Source organism: Balaenoptera physalus (assembly GCF_965194825.1).
Source record: "Balaenoptera physalus genome assembly, chromosome: 6".
NCBI classification, from domain to species: domain Eukaryota; kingdom Metazoa; phylum Chordata; class Mammalia; order Artiodactyla; family Balaenopteridae; genus Balaenoptera; species Balaenoptera physalus.
In genome coordinates, this window is record NC_138885.1 from 39,502,457 (window position 1) to 39,524,798 (window position 22,342).

General features: G+C 37.2%; 1 protein-coding gene across 3 annotated transcripts in view; it reads left to right on the top strand.

Annotated features, from left to right (window-relative positions):
• The window catches only part of ARHGAP15 (Rho GTPase activating protein 15), a 618,973-nt gene that overhangs the window by 344,104 nt on the left and 252,527 nt on the right, over positions 1–22,342 (top strand). For all 3 annotated transcript variants that reach the window (XM_082465102.1, XM_082465104.1, XM_082465103.1), the window contains one exon: positions 19,258–19,380. In XM_082465102.1, the coding sequence (XP_082321228.1) occupies positions 19,258–19,380 (123 nt within the window). The remainder of the gene's footprint in view (positions 1–19,257; positions 19,381–22,342) is intronic.

Below are 22,342 nucleotides of genomic sequence, written 5' to 3' on the forward strand. Positions count from 1 at the left end.
TGTAGTTCAAGTTCATGTTTATTAGACCTCTGCATCCTTAAAGCTGGGAAACATGATCGAGGGAAGTTTTCAGTCTGCCTCATGGTGTCTTGTTTGATTATGTATTGCTTCACAGCGTCAATTGCTATATAGTTTATATTTTAAGTACTTGTATACACACTAAAAATTACAAGCGGAATGAGGGGAGCCAGTTTCTTTTTTTTTCTAGCAAGATTTCCATCATACTCATATTTAAGACACACTCTTGTTTTTAAAATTAAAGTGAAGTTCTGTTTGTATTCTCCTTTTTTAGGGGGGTGACTTTAAAGATGAACACATTTAAATGCTCTCCAGTGATTATTTGCAATAAGAGCAAAATCATTTGTGGGGAGAGGTAAAGCTGAAGCTCAAAGCTTCAGCTGAAAATCAGGTGAATGTGGCTTTGGTTTTGAGAACTGGTTCGAGGGTTTCATAAACCCTTTAGAAATGAATATTGATTATTATTATTCAACTAATCAAACGGCTTTCTCAGAATTTGCTTTGCTTGAAATCAGTGCCATGATGGATTGTTCGTTTTATTATTAAATCCCAGGGGTTATGGCACAATATAGCTCAGCTGGCCCACGCTATGTGTTGCCTTGTGAGTGTGTGTGTGTGTGTGATGTAAAAGTTGAGAGATATACACACTTCTAAGTTTGAATAATTTTTGGCCGAGATTATGTGAATTGATTCCCTTACAGGGAAATGACATAAAAGTAAAATCAGTAGTCTATTCAAATCATTGTACAGTCAAGTCAACTAAATATATGGCACTTAAGAGCAAAACCAAAACTCAAATTGAACAAAACCAATTTATTCTGTAACTAAGCATATACTATGTCTGAGTGTGTGTGTCTCCAACTTTTCTCACCAGAAAACCATTATTTGGATAATGCACTATAAAGCAGACAGTGCCCATCCAGTCTTTCTTATATTAAAATAGATCATCTGAAACTGACCCTTTGTGATAATTTAAAAATTTTACCTTGCCATGAATTTTCAAAAATAAAATACATTTAACAGGAGAGAGGTCAAATAAGTACTACCACTCTGAACTGTTGTAACTGTCCTGAGCACAGGGAGTACATCTTATAAACTTAAAACACCCAGCACCCCTGAGAACCTATAGTTAACCCATTCACTCCTCCCAGATATATTTTAAGGTTTGGGTATAAATTCAGTTATGGTGGAGAGATGACTAGCACATGTGAAATTTCAACAGAACAGCACTTGAAAGTAGGCATACTAAAATTCAGAAGCCTAATTATCAGTATTACAGATAAAAGAACAGAGTGTGTCTTGCTTGATCTGCTCTACCAGCTTGAGATACGGGTAAAATTACCTTACTTTTTTCCTAACTGTTGTCCTTTTTGATGAATCACTCTGACTCCCCCATGCAATTGTCTTACTTAGACACTAACAGAAAGCTAGGTGGAGAAAGAACTGGAAACACAAATCAATTCAGAAGTAGTCTCTGGTTTTGGTGGCTCTGATTCCAGACACATGACTTTGCAGCTTTCTTTTCTGACATATTGTTACCCACTGCTGTGGTAAGGCCCACCTTCAGACATGACACCTAGAAGCTTGCTTTAGATCTGCACTGTCCAGTACGGATGCCACTAGCCACAAGTGTTTATTGGACATTTTAAATGGGGCTAGTCTGAATTGAGATGTGCTGGCTGTAGGTGTGACATACACACCAGATTTCAAAGACTTAGTACAAGAAAAAGAATATAAAATATCTCACTAATAATGTCTATTTTGATTACGTGGAGAAATGACAATACTTTGGATAGATTAGATTAAATAAAATATACAAATTATTAAAATTAATGTCTGCTTTTTTCTTTTTTAATGTGACTACTAGCATATTTATAATTACATATGTGAACAATGCTGGTCTAGGAGGTCTGCAATCTCAGCCACATGAGAGACCAGAATCAGCCTCTTGAGGAAACTCAGCCTCTCTCTCTTTCTCTCCCTCTCTCTCTCTGCTTAATTGATACAGAGAATTGAGTGTATATCATCCTCATCATCCTTGTCATCTTTATTATCATTAGCCATGCACCTCTCTAGCTTTACAATTTTCTTCTTTATCTTTCATTCACCTTCCTCCCAATAAATACCATATAGAATAATTTTAATATATCCTTGAATGTATGTGTCCTTAAAAGGTATTTAATGTTTTTAATATGAATTCTATTTTCCTTATTTAAATAAGATAATAAGGATAGCAACATAATTTTTCACTCATGTCTGTGAATAGGTAAATAAGGAAAGAATACCACAACTCCTTCTAGATGTTCAAGGTTTGAAGAAAAGGGCCTGAGGGACAGGATCTGTTTCTTTTCTCAGACCTGTTGTGGATATAAACTCAGACTGTCATTCAATGATAATAACCAATCATAATTTCCTTTCTTCATAAAACATTAGGTGAAGGTTTACTTTCTAAGAACATAGGGTTTTATTCATGTGTTAAAAATGTTGAATAAAAGAAATTAGAACTTTCATTTTTCTAGAAAAGAAATCAGTGTATTCTTCTATTCAGTCAACAAATATATACTAAGCACTTATCATTCGTTCAGCACTGTTCTGGGTACTGGGATTAGAGTCTCTAAAAAATCAGTAAAATAAAATACAATAAAACATAGGCAAAAATCCTGCTCTCCTGGAGCTAACATTCTATTGGGGGAAAAATAGATTTTAAAAGGAAGTAAAATATATATTAGTGAGACAGTGAAGTTTAAAAACTTAAATAAACAAACAAACAAATAAACCAAGGAAGGGAGATAGCACCTAAGTGGAGAAGGCTTGCAATTTTAAATAGAGAGGGAAAACCTATGAGAGGTGATATTTAGGGGAAGATCTGAAAGAAGTAAGGAAAGTAGCTATGCAAATACCCAAAAAAAGTTTTGGGTCAGAGGAAGCAGCATGTGCAAAGACCCTGAGGTGGGATGTGCTCAGGAAAGAAAAAGAAGGCCAATGTATCTAAAGTAAAAGTAGTGACTGACAAGTAACTATAAGCGATCAACTCCATCTGGGGGTATGGAAGCTTACCAGAGAGACACTCATTCTGAGAAGTTTTCTCTTACTCAGAGCTGATCTTGCTTGAAAGTTGTGAATATGACCCCTATGAAGTACAACAGCAAAGAGTTTTCTGCCTACTAACCCATTCCCTCACTCCCCACCGCACAAACAATTCAGCTCCTCAGATCTTCAGATTCTCCCCCAAACTGATATTCCATCTGCTATTAATCAAGTGTTAAGGGTCTTTAAAACTTTTTTAATATATAAAATATGTGTTAGCTGTGATTATTAAAGTACTTATCTGTGTACTGTAAGGCTGCATGAGATGTACTTCTGACACAATTCTGATAAGAAGTAACATTATATAAGACAATGCTGCTACCATATTTATCAAAGCAAAATTTCTGCCATTTCTATTTGGGTAGATGCAAGATTTCAGTCTTAAATAAGTATAAATAAAATATTTTTATTTGTTATTTTTTAAATTATTATTATTAGCAGAAGTTGTTGTGGTAACTCACATCATGCATTCATGTGGGAGGGTTTATACCGCCAGGACACTTATTGCCATCAAAGCTGCAATAAATCAACATTCATGCAGTTGGAGAATTTGGTATACAGTGTGTTAAAAGTGTGAGAAGGTATACTCTGTCTCAACCAGCAATTCCTAGGGCTCTTCCTGCGCCATATGGACATATCTCTTTACTGCCAGCTAATATTAATATAAGCTTAACTTAATTTTTATACACTTACTCCAAATTTCTTAAATTATCCATATCTACTTTCTGTTTAGACACATCAGTGTTTTACTTTTTAATTGTTAGCCCCCAAAGGTCCAAGGACCATCTCTGTTTAATTCACTTTACAGAGTCTAGTGCAAGCTGTAATTTATGGTAATGATGGTGAGAATGATGAAGATGAGGAAGAAAGTGAGGAAAAGGATAAAGATAGTAATATATTTGCGTACATACAAAACCTTGTGATATTTTACATCATAACATTTAATCCTTACAACATTGCAATGGAGCTTTTGTATCCCTATTATACGGATAAGGAAATTGAGATTCAGGGAAGCCAAGTCACACACTTCCTAAGTGGTGGATCTGGGACTCAAGATCAGCTCTCTTAGCCCAAATGCCTATGTGCTTTCCACCATACATCTTGCTCAGAGAGTATTCAATTATTAAACATTATTTTAACTGACTACTGACTCTGTGTCAGCCTTGATTAGTGTATAGGGAACACCCTTAAATTCCAAAGTGCTATGTGAAGATCTGCCTCAGCCCACCCTCATCTTTGACTTCCACATGTATTCCAACAGCAGTTTATTTCATGTGGGCACAAAACTGGCAAAAGAAGTATTTTTGCCAAACTATTATGTGACCAAGAGCACATAATTCTTGGTTGGCCATTCCCTCACAGTGGAGCAATTAAGTTCAATTTTCCTTTGCAAGGCCCTACCTTTGATTCACGACTGTTCTCCTCTGCTTCCTTGAGCCATTACATGAGCCAGCACCTGTTTGTGTTGTCAGGAGTGTTTTCAGACTGAAGTCCACAGGTGTTTTTTCCTTTTTTCTTTTGTGCCATAGAGTGAAAAATAGCTAAACTTGCTTTCCAGTGGTTAATTTAAGGGAATATTTCCTGATAGAAATTTCCTAACTGAACTGCTTGACACAAATGGGGAGGGAGTGAGATCCTGCTAGAATATTTCCCTTTTACTCTTGGTTGTGCTTTGACAGTTTGAAGGATTAAGGAATAACAATGACAGTATTTATTGTTATTATCAAGTCTGACCGCGTCTTTCTCACCATTCACTGTGTCCCTGTTGGAATAGATGCTGATGACCACATCTGTTGTGTTATTTAAAGTAGATCTTTATGTCAAAATGAGGATGTGTGTGCGTTGCCTCATTTTGAGTTTGCTGAATGTTTCCAACCATGTTTTAGAAGTAAATCCCAAATGCTTTTTTGCTAAGTGCATTTTCCTTTTGATTTTAAACCTATGTGTATTTTAAAGGTCATTTAATCCACGCACTTCCAGTTTCTCTGGTCTTAAATCATCGCTGTATTATTTTTTATACAAGAGGTACTTAATGTCTCAAGAAGCTTTCAGAGACCTTTAAAACCCAAAGACATTTTTTTCCCCAAGACCAGAAGTTCTATTTTGTCGAAAGTAAACAAGCTTGAAGAAAATCAAGATCTCAGCCTGTTCAATAGTCCAAAAGTTCGAATTTCAGAGGGGTTGGAACTTGGTGAAATGCATGTTCCCGTCCCTAGCTCAATCCTCTTTATTCCCTCTTAGCTTAGGCTGAAACACATGGAGGGGATATCCAGCAGAGGACTCTCCTCGGTGACATCTGTGTCTGGAGGAGTGTCCCGGCAACTGGCAACAGGATCTTCTCCCCACAGGGATGAGAAGGGTCAAAACCCTAAATAATAATAATCTATTACAGATTTCAGGTTACCAAAAGTTAAAGAAAAGTATAATAGCAAACACAGCATTGCTACATGTCAAAAGCAAGGCTACTGTAATTTCCCCCCTTGGGGCAAGTATTTTTCATATTATTATGCATAATTATGCATATGAATTTAAATATATTTCCAGGGCTTCCCTGGTGGCACAGTGGTTAAGAATCCACCTGCCAGTGCAGGGGACACAGCTTCGAGCCCTGGTCCGGGAAGATCCCACATGCCACGGAGCAACTAAGCTCGCGTGCCGTAACTATTGAGCCTGCGCTCTAGAGCCCGCGAGCCACAACTACTGAGCCTGTGTGCCACAACTACTGGAGCCCGCATGCCTAGAGCCTGTGCTCCGCAACAAGAGAAGCCACTGCAATGAAGCCAAAGCCACTCCTCAACAAGAGAAGCCACTGCAACTAAGCCCGCGCACCGCAACGAAGAGTAGCCCTCGCTCGCTGCAACTAGAGAAAGCCCGTGCGCAGCAACGAAGACCCAATGCAGCCAAAAATAAATAAAATAAAAATAAATAAATTTATAAATATATATATATATATTTCCATATTCTATTCAAAACTCTTTTCCAAATATGTAGAATAAAACGAAATTAATTGATGGCAATGACTGCATTAAGATTCAAATCTAAAATTCCTGATCACTGGAAGAATTGGGCTAGTAGTGGGTGCTTAGAGCAACAGACCTGGCTCCTGTAGAACATTCTTCTGGATTTAGGACAGTTTTTCCAATAAAGTTAAATCTGGGATTAGTGAGACATAAAAGATGTGCTGACAAAAACCCAGAGATGGTGCTTGAGACTTTGGAGAGAATCTTTACCCTGCTTCTTACTCTGTGGCCTAAGGCAAGTGACTTAAACAATTTGGGTGTCTTTTTCCTCATCTCAAAAGTAAGGGGCATTTGGGCTTCCCTGGTGGCGCAGTGGTTAAGAATCCGCCTGCCAATGCAGGGGACATGGGTTCGAGCCCTGGTCCAGGAAGATCCCACATGCTGCAGAGCAACTAAGCCCATGCGCCACAACTACTGAACCTGTGCTCTAGAGGCCGCAAGCCACAACTACTGATCCCGCGTGCCACAAGTACTGAAGCCTGTGGGCCTAGAGCCCATGCTCTGCAACAAGAGAAGCCACTGCAGTGAGAAACACACACGCCGCAACGAGGAGTAGCCCCCGCTAGCGGCAACTAGAGAAAAGCCCGTGCGCAGCAACAAAGACCCAACGCAGCCAAAAATAAATAAATAAATAAATTTATTTTTTAAAAAAGTAAGGAGCATTTATTTTATGTTCCCTCAAGTTCATTCCAGATTTAATATTTCATGTTTCTGTGACTCCAACATGAACTGCCCCCAAGAATGGGGTTATCTGATGGTCAAAAACAAGGAAAAGCTTGGCAACTTGATTACAATTAACTCATCTAGGAAAAGAAATAAAATATTTGGGATAATAATTGGATTTTGGCAGAAAGTAAATTTCCTATCACTATTTTTTAATGGAAAGAAGAGTTAATCTGAAGGTGTGACTGGAAAGCAGAAAGCAGTTTCATTTGTCACAGACCTGGGGACCATCGTCTCCATAAAGAACCCCACATAGACTCCAAATAGACAACAAATACAACAGCGTATATCCTGACCACTTCAAGTGTCACAATGATATGGGTCTTTCTGGGTCTTTTCCTAGTTTTTTCTCCTTCTTTAGCAATGTATGTTATGAATTATGATTATTGCAATGGAGCCAAGTATTCACCGGCTCCAGCTAGATCTTTGTTTAGCAAGCATAAACTCACTGCCAGCTGCAAATTGCAGCTGTCTGTCAGCATTTGTGAGGACAAACCGCTCCACTATCCCGGATCACTTAGCTGTAGACTGCATACTGTGTCCTCAGTTCTGCTCAGCCCACCCTTTGCATTTTCAATACCCTTCCTGTGGGGGAGGGTCTCAGTGGTTTACAAGCACATTTTGGAGCAAATAGCTTGAAGCTTACATCAAAACGATGCCTCTACTAGAGGGTCCTATCCCAGTAAAACTATTTTGTGAGAGACTAACTGACTCTGGCCTGACATTCCCTGATCTCCGATGTCCTGAAAAAGGCATGGGAGGCTGCCACGCTGACAACCAGCCGTTCTTCAGGACAGAGTGACCCCTGCAGAGAGTGCCAAGAGAATGGGCCCAAGGCCAGGAGCCTGTCTCAGAGCTAGGGAATGTGAGGGTTGAGAAGGCCGTGGCCAAGGGGCAAAGCCAGAGGAAGGACATGGTCCAGGGGGCTGAGTGAGGCCATTCTGCTGGGCCATAGCGTGGAGGAGCAGGAGGCAAGACTCAATGGAATCCTTATCTTGGGAGAAATCCTAGTCTCAGATGTTCAAGTAAACTTGGAACTCTGTCACTTAAGGAAGGGATTTGCACAATGATACATTTTGCTTGTGTAGCATTTGCCAGCCTTCTAAGCAAATTTTTTTCTTTAAATTTCCAGGCATGCTTAGACTGGGGAAGAAGCTGACAGCACCACACCAGATTTAATTAAAGTATTTGTAGACTTAACCAAGTCTTCCCTGTTTTATCATCAGAGTAACTCGTGAGTTCTAAGGATCGATTTTTTGGAGGGTTGACAATTTTAGGAATATTCTGAGAATTATCCCAAGATCTAGGAATACCCTGCTTTCCCCAAGTATTTGCATACAGTAAACTCTGAGCTTCCTAGAGGGTGAAAACTAAGACTGAAGGTTCTTTAGGCCCTGGAATGCTCCTCGTACACTGCAGGAAGTATGAGATATGATCAGTCAGTACTTGGGGAAGGTATGCTTTTAGATTTTGTTTAATAATATTTTCAATAATAAAAAAATAAATCTGGAATTCTTCCCACTCATGAGGGTATTATGAGAACTGCTCTTTGTTATGTGAGAGTGTTGTTTCAGTAAGAAATGTGCCCTCTTGGGAAGAAAGGCACAATGCAAATTCAAATTAGTAATGAAACTGTACAATGTGTAGCATATGGCCAAAGTTGTCCTGAGTCACTCACGGGAGAAAACATTCTAAGACTTGGGAAAAGTCACATCCCTGGTGTGTGTGTGTGTGTGTGTGTGTGTGTGTGTGTGTGTGTAGGGCTGTGTATGTTTGTGGACAGGGGAGCAATGACCCAACATAAACTCTTTCTTTCCCACAACTTAAACATACACACAATACTTAAAATAGTTTCATTCAGGGGTAGAAACCGTGAGAGTCACAGGATCATTAAACAATAGCAAAGCTCTGTTAGTCCATGATCTTTCCATATTCAAGAGGATTGTAAAATAAAAACAAGACTCTGCAAGAGATTGACATTTTCCAAAGGGATAGCAACTTACAGTACAAGAGTATTTGGATTGCTAAGTGCCTTCCCTTCTCTCTGTGCTGCAGTTTGCTGCTTTGTTCATTGTGAAACCTTTTTGGTGGATGTGTTACATGCGATGAGCTTTGGTGTTAAAATAAACAGAGAGGAAGGCTGCAATAATGTATTTCAGTTAGGAAGAAGCACTTGGAAGAAATTGGTTTTGCTATACACATGATGTGAGCCAATCAATAGTGGTTTAGTCTGACAAGCACTGTCAATATCCATTGTCACAGTTCAGAAAGTCTTTAATGGATAGTTCTTCAAAACCCAATGATTTCAACGCATGTTCAAAGTCTTGAAATACACTCTACCTGGCAGAAATTAATCACAGATAAACTCTTGGGGTTGTATACAAGTATTTTTTTTAACTGAGAGCCAAATAGCCATCAATTAAAATGTGTATGTATTAATATATACTAATCATATAAATTAATATAAATTTAATGTATGCAACAGCTAAAGGCATAATCTAATAATACCAGATACGTAATAAATGACCAGTAAATGCTGAAAAAATGAGAGGCACTGGGATGGAAGGTGAAGAGTGCACTTTTCTTACCACCTGATCTGTTCACTTAATGATTATTACAACCATGATTGTGATATGGGGTAGCTATCATAACCTCACAGTTCATAACAATTGTTATTTTTTATTGAATACTTACTACACCCTAGATATTGTGCTGGTGTTTTGCATATATCAGGATATTTACCTGCTATAACAATCCTTGGTAGGGATATTGTCAGTGCCATTTAACAGATGAGAAAATAGAGGCAAAAAGAACTTATACTGCTTAAATAAGATCTTACCACTGTTAAGTATCAGAGTTGAAATTCAAAATCCAAAACTGGTAGTATTCAAAAGAGAGAAAAAATGCATGAGAGAGAACGGAACACACATTTTTGAAAAGGAACAGCATTAGCTGTTAGAAGGAGGCCACATATTAGTGGTTCGTATCTGCTTTCCCCTTAGATGCTGATCCTGAACTTACTCCTATGAAGCAACTAGGAATAATACAAGCAGACTCTGTTGTTGGGTATAGAGAAGAATGAGATTCCTGGTTGGGCTGAGAGAAGAACTAAGGAGTTTGTAGACATGAATGTATGTGCTTGGAATGTATTGTGAATGTATTGTGGGCTAAAGGTGCATCATCTGTTTTTTTTTTTTTTTTTTTAATTTATTTATTTATGGCTGTGTTGGGTCTTCGTTTCTGTGCGAGGGCTTTTCTCTAGTTGTGGCAAGCGGGGGCCACTCTTCATCGCGGTGCGCGGGCCTCTCACTATCGCGGCCTCTCTTGTTGCGGAGCACAGGCTCCAGACGCGCAGGCTCAGTAGCATCATCTGTTTTTGAAAAAAGATTGTGTGATGACAGGAATCAAGAACAAGGACTAAGAAACTGAGAGAACCGGCTAGGTCACTAGGCATCTTTGCTTAAAAGGAAGCCCCAATCTCCACCCTATAGCTCTATTTCTATATTCATTCTTGTCTTGCTACATTCAGCCACCTGGAGCATGGTGAGTGATCCTTGTATTCACCTTCTGCCCAGTAGCTGAAGAGCTCAATTTGTGTTTATGATGGTTATGGCTCTGTGCAACCCAGAAGCCATCTTCAGCTGTTCTGACTGACAATCCAGAGAGTATTCAGCTGTCAACACTGTTGCTGTCCTGTGATTCACTAATCTCGCCTAAAGCAACTCATTTTCCCTTTTAGGTCTACAGTGACACATAGCACCTAGAGTAATTTTGTCAGCAGTTCACCTGAAGCAGATGATTTAAGACCTTAGGTTGGAAGTAGTTGACCACAGCGGGAGGCTACTGCCATCTCTCTAGAACTCCTTAGAACTTTGACAGCATTGCCAGACAGATAGAGGGGCAGGCAGTAGGGCAAGTTAGGCATGCCCAGGGGCTCCAAATCAAACAGCCCTGCATTTGATTTCTGGCTCGGCCACTATTGGCTACTTGGCTTAAGCTCTCTGAACCTCAGATTCCTAATCCTCAGAATAGACAGCAATAAGAGAACCTACCACATTGAATGATTATAAGGACTAAATGAGATATAACATTCTTAGTACAGTTCCTTGTCACACTGGTAGTACTCTACAAACATTAGTCATTATTAATAATACATGTGATTTTAAGATGATCAGATTGACTAGCCAAAATGGAAATTGAGACTGCTTTAAAAGAATCAATACTATATAGATTATTATATGTAATTATGTATATGATTATATATATAAAATTATAATATTTAGATTGTTAGAAAAGTTAAATATATATATTTATTAAACTTTTCTCACAATCTAAATAAACACTTTATTCCACCACTTCCTCTTAAATATTGATTTTTTTTTTTACTATATATTTTCCTGTCCTGGTTCAAATTTTATGTTTGGAAAATTAAGGATACATTGTAAAATATTCTTGATTACACATAGGGCCAAGAGTTTAGAGATTAAAGAAAACGCTTCAGAGTTGTTATATATTTCTCCCCCCTATGCCTGCTGAGAATACAGTATCTGTACACACATTTTCACAAAGGTACAAATACATACACGTGCACAAAATACATAGTGATAGCTCTATTTATGTCTGTATGGAGAGAAGATTTTAATACCACCCACCCAATGCAAATACTGCTAAGCATGAGTCAGTATGTAAAGTAAACATGGAAATTGTCTGATACTCTTAAATATGAATATTATTTCTTCTCCAACTTGACTTTTTTTTTCCATAGAAATCTAAGTGTTAATTTCCTATAATTTTGTCATGCTTCTACCTCTGTGGGGGGAATTGCCATGCCTACAATCCTATTGTTTTGGTTTCTCTTTATTTTGTTCTCTGTTTGTGGACTGATGTTCACATTCATCTATAAGGCTCTTCTCATTTGATTTGGCCATGGCCTGTTTTCTATCACTAGGAGAGAACCCATCCCTGTATTTAATATGCAGCCCTTCCTCATGGAAAACATGTTTCTACTTCATGGTGCCCTTTGTCTGGATTGGTGCCGTATGTTATTTTTTTCTTTCTTTCCTTTTTTTCCTTAGTAATTTTACTTTCAAAATCAGTTACTGCCTTAGCTCAGTAACCCCTTACTCTATTAGCAAATTTATCAAAGTTTTGAAATAGCTCTCAAGTGACAAAGTTTTATCAACACTACATTAAGTTGTAAGAAGCCAAGATAAAACATCTAGTCAATAGAAGATGTCTTGATGATCTGAATCTTTATATCTTATACTGTATCTGTATCTGATTCTGTTTCAGGAAAAAATGTCATCATATGTCTCTACACACACCATAGGTTTTTGCTGTTTAGGTGTATTCTCTTTTTCTTCTTTCCTTTTTTTGTGAATGTGTAGTATTTCCGTAACCTTTGATGCAAAAATCTTTTGCAACTCTGGCTTATAGAAAGAAACCAGATAGACTAACAATTGAAAGAAAATTATATTTGTGATGAAATTACTCAATATTTGCAGTACAGTTTTGAAGTTGTCATCATCATCATCATAACCATCCTGAAAGTTATTCTTTAAGTAACTCAGTGCTATGCTAAATGCTGTAAAAAGAGTTTAAATATAATACCCTGACTCACACTATAGAAATGCATTATCAACATATACACATCTAAGGTATATCATGAGCAAAATTAAAATATTAGTTCAGTACATGAAAAGACAATAAAGAATTTATACATTACTGGAAAAAGCAGTTAATGGCATTTCCATATGGCTGAATTACAGGGCCATGACAGTAAACTGCCAGCTCTTTATTGACACTGAAAACGTAAACATGTGATTAGATTTGTCTATTTAAACTAGATAATTTAGCCTAAAAGTAAACATATTTCATTACATGAATTCTCACTCCTCTTTAAATGAGTAGATATGAATCATTGGCAAGAGAACGTTTTCATACCCTTCTGTTTCCAACTGATTATTTATTTTATATTTCTACAATGTCTAAGTGGGAATTAAGTGGTTAAAATAAAGCACTGCTGTTAAAATGCCCTGCATTCCCTCTTCCAATTATTTCCAGATTTAATCATGATTTGTGTTTCAAGTAAGTCACTTAAAGTTTCAATAACTTAGCTCCTCAGGGGGCTGAAATTATGACTTCTGTTTACACTGAGCATGTGAAAAAAAAAAAAGATATTAAATGACCAACAGTACATTAAGTCCAGACTTACCCTTTCTGCCCACTCTGACACGGAGTTATGTGCAAAGTTTTTGAGCTCTAAAACCACACTCTGGAGAGAGCAAAGCAGTATTTATTACAGCCTAATGAATTAGCGCAAGCAGATATGCCCTGTAAAGGAATCAGGCAGGAGACTGGCAAGAAATTTAATAAACTTTATTTCTCTATTTTGGGTAAGGTGCTCTTGTTTTAGTAATTTAGAAAGTGGTACAGCAGGGTAATTCCAAATACAAGAAGGTCATATTGGAAAATATGAAAGGAGACAATCAGCACTTTGTTATGTAATCCGTGTGATGGTTTGAGAAGTGTTTTCGAATCTCTGGGGATGAAGAGCCTGATATAACCCTATTTTGTCATTTCTTTCTGGATTTCCCTCTCCAAACACTGCAGTGCGCTAAGATGATTGCACTAAGCAACTGCCGCCAGTTTTGCTCTGAACATCCTACCAGACTCTCTGTGTTGGGAGCTCTTAGCTGCTAATACAACTATCTATCTACACCTGATGTTGATCCCTATGTAAAACCCCATTAAAAAAGTGACAACAAGTAGCCTAGAAAATTGTTTGTAATAGCATTTCTGAAGGGTAATGACCCTACTTTCCTTTAGCAACGTTTCTGAAATGTTAGCTCTCCCAGCATTTCCAAATTAAAAAAAAAAATAATATTAACAACATGTAATTGTAACATGGGAATACCGCGAGAACAGCAGTTTGGCAGGAAAAGGGGATATTTCAAAATAAGGTCCATAGCAAGAAAAATTCTGGCAGATGCACAATTCTGGATCATATTATCCAAACCGTTGGATTCTGGAAGATTTGAAGGTTTTTCTTTTGTGGTTCCCATCCCTTAATAGAATGGTAGTGGATATTCATCATCTAAATTGTGTTGCTTCCTCCTCCCATTACTAAAGTTGGGAAATAAATATACAAAGGGCATCCATTACAATAAGCATTCCTATCTCTAGAGGTGGTTTTAACACCATAATGGCTGCGTCAGGTATAAAACTTGTGTTGGGCTAATGCCTTATTCTCATATGTAATGATATTTATTGAAGATCATCTTGAAAAGCCCAGGATCCTAACTATTCTCTGGTGTGAGCAGCTTTAACACCAATTAAATCTCTCCACTGGTTAAGAATGGTGCTTAAAGCTAATGCCTTTGGCCTATGAGTATGGAGACTTAAACCGCATATTGTTATTCAAAATACTTACGCTTTGAAAAATAGTCTATTTGTTTGGGCTTGAAAGAAAAGATCACCCATCAGTGGGAAAAAAAAAAAAAAAAGAGAGGAAGCATAAAGGAAATAAAAGTAAATTCTAGAATACCTGGAAAGCTAATCCAATTCAAGTTAACTTTTCGTGGAGGTGAAAATATGTAGAATTAAGAGTGATCCCTCTGTAAATCAGATTAAATGCTTTGGAATTTAAACCCCTATCTCTTTAGTCTCTTTTCATTTTTGAATAAAAAGTTTAAATGGGAACGGAAAAAAACTGCTCATTGGCTTAACATAAATCTTTAAATTGCAGTAAGCTTCACCCTCAAAAAGTAGTTGAATCTCTGAGGAAAGAGAAAAGGCTGAATTCTATTTTTCATAAATGATGGATTATTGTACCACACTGTGTATTTTCCAGTAAAGTGTCCTTTTATTTGCACTGTGTGATTACAAGTTTCTAAAAGTATGTGTGGGGTCACTTGGGTGCTGTGGGAAAGTGGAAGGAACACTGTTCTGTTAAAATCAGTAGTGAAATCAGAAGCAAACTATGTCCTGATTACCATAGGCATGTGTTTAAATTTTGCTTTCCTTAATTGGTTATGTTGTATTTACTTAAAATGAACAATTTGGCAAGTTTTTCTCCCTTGACAACAGAAAAGCGTAAACTGTTTTATAAGTTTGGCTGTTAAAATCAGATTTGTAAACCACAATATTCAAAGAGTTTTATTGCTGTTTACAGGGGTCCAGTGATGGACTTTGCTTTATAACCATGTGCTTTTTACATTTTTAGTTTGTATTTACAGCGCTTTCAAGTTATTTGGTTGATAAAAATTATGCCATATATTATAGTCATCTATTGACTTTAACTTCTGCGTATCTCTTCTTAGAACAAAGTGAGCAGAATGAATGATGGCAAAGGCCTGGCAATTTGACTTGTCATCTGAGGACGATTATTTATGGCATCAGGAAATGGAAGTTGACACTCTAGTCTGTCTCCAGGAAAGTCATCATTAGAGGCAACTTTGGATAGTTTGGCTATGTTAAAAACTGTGTAATCATATTCAAGACTCTGCTAGTTTCTCAGAATGTATGAGAAAGAAACAAGCTAAAGCATTTTAAAATACCACTTTCATTTTTCTTGAAAAGCCAGTGTACTTTACATACATTTCTCACATGTGAAGGCAGAAGTTGGTATTGAAAACAATATATATATATAACACTTTATAATTACTTTCATAATCTCACATTTATACATGTGTATGTGTTTTAATTTACAAAGTACTGTTTAATCATATCATTTTTACTAGTCCCTAACTGGCAGAAAAAATACCTCTTTTGGCCCTTAATTTCTTGACATTCTGTCATGGAAAATGACAAGATTTTGAGGTGAGACTAGACATAGAAAATGGTAACCTGTGAAAATTTAGATTGATTATTCCATATCATTTCAAAGGCAGACCTGAGACCAGAATTACTGAGGTAGATTTTTCCTGAAGGATAAGTGTTCCTTTAGCTCCCAGTACTAGAACCCAGAGCCACGGGGCTTTGATACAGCTATCAATTGAAGCAGATTATATACGACTGGACCGAGATGAAAGTTGATAGGATAGCATGTAAGCACAGTATATTAAGACACTCAGAATGACTCATTGAATCATACAGTTTTGAATCAGTTAATGCCTGACATTCATGGTCCTGTAAAAGCAACTATGGCTTGCATGGGTTTTCAAGGCACTTGCTATTTCTCCAAAATGACCTGAGGTCAGTTTCTCCTCTAAGAACCCTTAGTCTCTTATACTTCAAACTCCTTATCATGATGTATTACTACTACATAGACCATATGCATTTCTATCCACAACAGTTAAATCCAGCACTGCCGTGTATTCAGTAGGTGGTTAATGTGTGTGTGTGTGTGTGTGTGTGTGTGTGTGTGTGTGTGTATCACCTAGCAGCACTGTCCAAAAATATCTGAGCCATGTGTGTAATTTAAAATCTTCTCATAGCCACATTTTTTAAAGTAACAAGAAATAAGTTTTAATAATATATTAATTTTAACAATGTATTTTTTAACAAAAATATCCAAAACATTATTATTTCAACCTATGGCACAAGCTGCATTTCAAGTACTCAATAGCCCTGAGTGACTAGTGGCTACCATATTGGACAACACAGATCTAAAGCAGTGCTCCTCAAACCATTTTACGTTCAAATAGACAAAAAAGTGATAATATTTGCGTAGCCCACTGGAACAAATAAATAAGACTGCTCATAACCAACAACAACTTCCCAGGGGCTCAGGTTGCCTTGGTCCTGCTCAATTACCCAGAGTGCTGAGGGCATCCGTAAATCTCACTCTACATAACCATCCTGTCAGATACAATAGTTGGGACGCTCTGGTCTACAGCAGTGCTTCCCAACCTTTTCAAGTGATAGACCCATTGACCACCCTCACATGAGAGTGGTTGTACTTTTATAAACAGCTCATTTAATTAATAGATAGCAGATAGATAGACAATAGATAGATGATAGATCAGATATGTATGTTTTACATATATATTTTTATATACATGCTACTTATAGAGAGTTATATTATTAAAATAATAGGTTTTTTTTTTTTTTTTTTGCTTTTCACTGTTGCTGTACATTTTGTCAGTGTGGGAGTAGCCCTTCCACCACCAATAAACAAGAACTGAAGCAGGTCCTATAACTTGTCCCTTCAGTTTAAGGGAATGATTCTCAGCAGGGAGCACTTTTTCTCCCTCTCACCCCAGAAGACATTTAGCAATGTCTGGAGACATTTTTGATTGTCACAACTGAGGAGAGGATGCTACTGACATATTGTGGGTGGAGGCCAGGGAGACGTCTCAACATCCTTATCCTGTACAGAACAACTCCCTGCAAAAAAGAATTGTCTGGCCTAGAATATCAATAGTGCTAAGATTGAGAACCTTACTTTGAGGTAGTATAAGATATTATGGTCTTTTAAGTGGCAAGTACTGTCTCAACTCAGTATTTAATAGTGTATAACCCCATGTGATAATCAAAATTTTGAACTTAATTTAAAATTAAAACTCCACTCTACACTTAGCTAGGAGGAGGGCAGGATGTCTTCCTCTTCTTTTCCTTAGCCTAACACTTCACCCCAACTCCCCATTTTGCTAACACAAGTTTATAACTACTTTGTGGTCAAAGCTAGAGGAAGGAGGTTGCAAAAATGTCCTTATTTGACCAGTTATAAGAAAGCTTCTCACACTCTAGGCCTGGCAGAATTTTTAAAGCATACACTCTCCCTTAGGCACTTTTGCGGGTTCCTTGGAGAACCCACTGGGAGAATTTGACTTCAGATCCTCTAATTCAGGCAATTTATTTTCTTCCAGCTGCAGCTCCCTCCTAAGTCTCTCTCTTTTTTCTCCTGAGTTCCTCAGGAGAGGATAGAATGACTCAAGTAAAGTTCCCGCACAACTGTAACTTAGTAGAATGTTTTGCACCCAATAGCTACTTAAAAAATTTTAGTTGATTAAAACCATTCTACTTTAAATGACTACGTGAGCTCCTGATATTTATGTTTTCCTTCCCCTTCCATTCTTTCACCAATACTCCAATACGTTAGAATACCAGATAAAAATCCTATGAGACTGGTCCCATATCCAAACTGGACCTTGGACAAATTACTTAGCTTGACTCTTTCACTTAGCTTCTTCATCTCTAAAATGGATGAATTAGTTTATATACTTCAAAAGGTCATTTGAGATTTGATTCAACAAATATTGACTAAACACTTACTAATGCTAAACAGTGTTTGAGGTATTAGGGACACATTAGTGAACAACATTTGTAAAAGTAGATAAAAATCCCTGCCTACATGTAGCTTACATTGCAGTAGAATTAGGTTAAATCATATTAGGTGCTTAGGAGAATATCAAGCATAAATTACGGTGTCAATACATTTTAGTCATATTATTATTAACCCAACTGAATGATTGGCTTATTCTAAAATATGATTTGAGAGGAGAAGAACCTCTATGTTCCTACTTAAGTGCCCCAAATCCTCACATGACATCAGTAATTAGGTTAAGACAGTAAAGGGCCCACTTACGATCTGTATCTCAGGTCATAGAGATAATAAATTCCTATCATTTCAGGAATTATTAATGATAAGAATCATTGTTAACAAGTTCGTTAATAAAGTCTTTAATAATAAGATACCTTGAATGTATTTAGACTCCATGCTTAATGAAGGTACAGACCTTAAGTGTTACGTTCATCATTGAATTCACAGCGTTTAGCATGGGATGTGATCATCAGTAGACATTCAGCAAATATTTGCTTAGGAAATGAATTTGACGCACACCTAACTTTGAAGATAACAGTGAGGCTTGGAAACTGAGGATGGGGGACTGATGAAGACATGGCGAAAGTTTGAGGCAATATGTGTTACAGAATTTCACCTAGTGGTAATTTCACACAAATAAGAAGAGTAAGAAATATCTGCTTTCTGAAAAAGAAATCACTTTGGGTTAACTTGATAAAGAAAATTGACGAAATTATTTGGGCAAGCAGGATCTTTGAAAATGCCTACATTTCCTACAGGCAGTATATAATCACAATTAATTGAAATTAACCAGAGCTTTTTTATCTCTAAGTTAGATGAACTTTTCTACAATTTTGTGTATGGATACAGTTAGGTGGAATTATACAGATAACGATTATTGTGGTAAATATGAGGAAATGAATGTGAAAATAAATTGTGAAAATATGGAGCTAACCACATTCTCATTACACATGCATGTTGCAACAGAGCTAATATTTTCATATGGGCAAATTTTTACTCCTATGCCCTGTCTAAACAGAAGGGCCTGAGCTATTAATTCAGGTAGTTGTCCCATAACTGCTGTTTTCTGTTCATATTTGCATAAAGTAATAATCATAAAGGAAAAATTTACTGAAAGCCTCTGACTTTTTTTTTAATCTCCAGTGTTCAGACTGCATCATAGTGCTTCTGATACAAGCGACAAAAACCGAGTTAAAAGCAGATTAAAGAAGTTTATTACCCGAAGACCTTCCCTGAAAACTCTGCAAGAAAAAGGACTTATTAAAGGTATAGAACATTTTATACTTTTACTGTAACAGTGATAAGTAAATGTGCCTCTGTGTCCATAGTTATTCAGCTCTAAAGGAGTATTAAGATATTCTGGTCTTTTTAGGTTGCTTATTAAATGTTCTGCTCTATAACAGAGGAAAAAATAGTTGTCCAGAAAACTAATCCTGAGAAAATAAAGGTTGTATCAGAGGATCATTGGAAAAAAACACCTAGTTTTGCCCTCAGAGGATCTGGGCTCTGGACCAGGAGCCGAGAAGAAATATCCTAGTGGCCCATCAGAATGATCCCATGTCCCCACGTGCCTGGACAATACTAGTTATATCTATTGTCCCAGAATACTTAGTAACAGCAGCCCTTTTCATTCTCAGATGAGTCCTGATTTGTATAATAAGTTATCTGATCATGTAGTCATAGTCTGAAGTAAGTGCGAGGAAGAAAGTGCTAGGAAGAAAGTCCAAGATAAACTAGTGTCATGAAAACTTACAGAGTTGAGAGCTGGAGAACCTAGAACTCAATCTAACCTGAAATAAGCAGGTACTTTTGCAAATGTATCTAAAGTATATAAAATATCCTAGACCAGCCCAGCCACCAGAATAAAAAAACACTCTGGCAAGAGACTGTAATTGGAATTCAGACCTTGGTTCTACCACTCACTAATATGGACATTGAACAAGTTATGATCTCTGAGCCTCAGATACCTCTTCTGTTAAATGGGTATACTTATACCCACCACTGAGAGGACCACTAAAACAAATTAATGAGATAATCCATTTAAAGGATTTAACAGAGTTTCTGGAACATAAATATTCAAGAAATGTCCTCTGCTATTATTAATGCTATTATTATTCATTACTGTTGTTATTACCGGTAGTGTACCAGATAGATGAAAGGATGGATGGACAGATAAAACCAGTGATGTAGATTTCTATAACTGGAAATCATCTCTTAGATCACACAGGCAAATATATTATTTTCCTAAGAAGAAAACATATGCATCAAGTCCATTATTCTCTCTGGTTTTCAAATTTTCTAACTGATGCATATATTTTGAAAGTTAAATACAAGAAAGAATTTGAAAAGAATTTGGGCTAAAATAAAGTCCTAAAATAAACTTTGAGAACAAAGTTGAAAGACTGATCCTTATAGAAATCAAAGAGTGATTTAATATGCAATTATTTCTCAGGAACAGGACAAAGCAGATAATATTTTCAGCACTACTTAGAATGAGAATTATTTCAATAGTTTAGACTAACTGTTTGACCTATCAATTTCAGTCCATTTTAAAAGAGGTGAACATATCACAAAAATCATCTAGCATTCTGAACCAATTGTGAAAGGTGAAATTTTATGCAGCATGAACGTACCTATCACTAATAGAATGGAAAATTCTTAGAATGTAAGCATTTGGAAGTAGAACTAGAACGTGCTTTAAATCAGTCTTTTTTTTTTTTTTTTTTTTGGCTGTGTTGGGTCTTTGTTGCTGCGCGTGGGCTTTCTTTAGTTGTGGTGAGCGGGGACTACTCTTCGTTGCGGTGCGCAGGCTTCTCATTGTCGCGGCTTCTCTTGTTGTGGAGCACGGGCTCTAGGCATGCAGGCTTCAGTAGTTGTGGCACGTGGGCTCAGTAGTTGTGGCTTGCAGGCTCTAGAGCTCAGGCTCAGTAGTTGTGGCGCACGGGCTTAGTTGCTCCGCGGCATGTGGGATCTTCCTAGGCCAGTGCTCAAACCCGTGTCCCTTGCATTGAAAGGCGGATTCTTAACCACTGCACCACCAGGGAAGCCCTAAATCAGTCTTAGCTCAGACTTTTACTCTCTGAAGTGTCCTTTTCAGTGGACAGCATTTGGTCCTCTACAGATCCAACTTCATATAGTAATACAGTAGTACCTTCAATTCTGCCTTCGAATTTATCCCCTAGATTAAAATTTTCTTGGAAAGGATTCAGTAGCATGTTACCTGCCATCCTGATAAAATATAAAACCAGGTAAGTAGCCCAAACAATCACAATCTGGCATAAAGTCCCAATTTTTCATGACTGTAGCAAAATAAAAGGGGTTTTAATTCAGTGGCACAGTCTGGCCCCAGTCAAAATGCTAAAGAATTAATAACCATAGTGCTCTAGAATTGGTCTCAGAAAGCAGCAGAGAAACCGGATGCCTGATGCAGTTTTCATACTGATGTAATGGAACCACCGAACACACTCCAATGATACATTTCCTATCTTAGAGCTCCATTACATTTTCACCATAGCTGACCAATGAGTCAGTATTCATTAGTGGGGCTATGGAAAATCTATGTGAAATTCCAATTTGATAAGCTTCCATTGTTGTCTTCAGTGGAATTTTCTTCCAAATACAGTTCAAGTTATGCAAATATAGTCACTTCTTGGGCTTGTTTCAGTTTTAACTGTGAATTTTTTGTAAGGCTTCTTCTGAGACTTTTTTTTTAACCAAGTAGAAAGGATTAAACCAATTTTTAAAAAACACAGGCCTAGTCAAATTTAGTACTTTAAGTCCATTTTCTTAGCACATCTAAGGCAAAGACTTAGAAAAAAACCAATGAAATCAGTGTTTCTGATTGGTTATGAAAACTCACATAACATAAATTAATGATTAACAGTTAAATATTTAATTTTGCCAAGTAAAATGACTTAACTCTTTCAAGAGAAGAATTATTTAGAAAGAAGGATAATGCCTTTAAATTTATTCTGCAGTGCATTTGCCCAAAGAATATATATCAAATTCTTTAAACTGTCTAACTTTCCACATGTGGAATAAAGGCCTCCATTACCAAGGTTTGGGAAAGCAGTACGTGGTAGTTTGCGTCTTACGAGTGTGCTTCCTGATACCTGGGGGGGGGGGGCTTGACAAGGCCACAGACACATTTCAAAGTGTTTACTCTTTTATGTAGTGTTCCCAGCAGACTGAGAGGCCTGAGTTTTGAATTCAGCCAGCCTTTATTGAG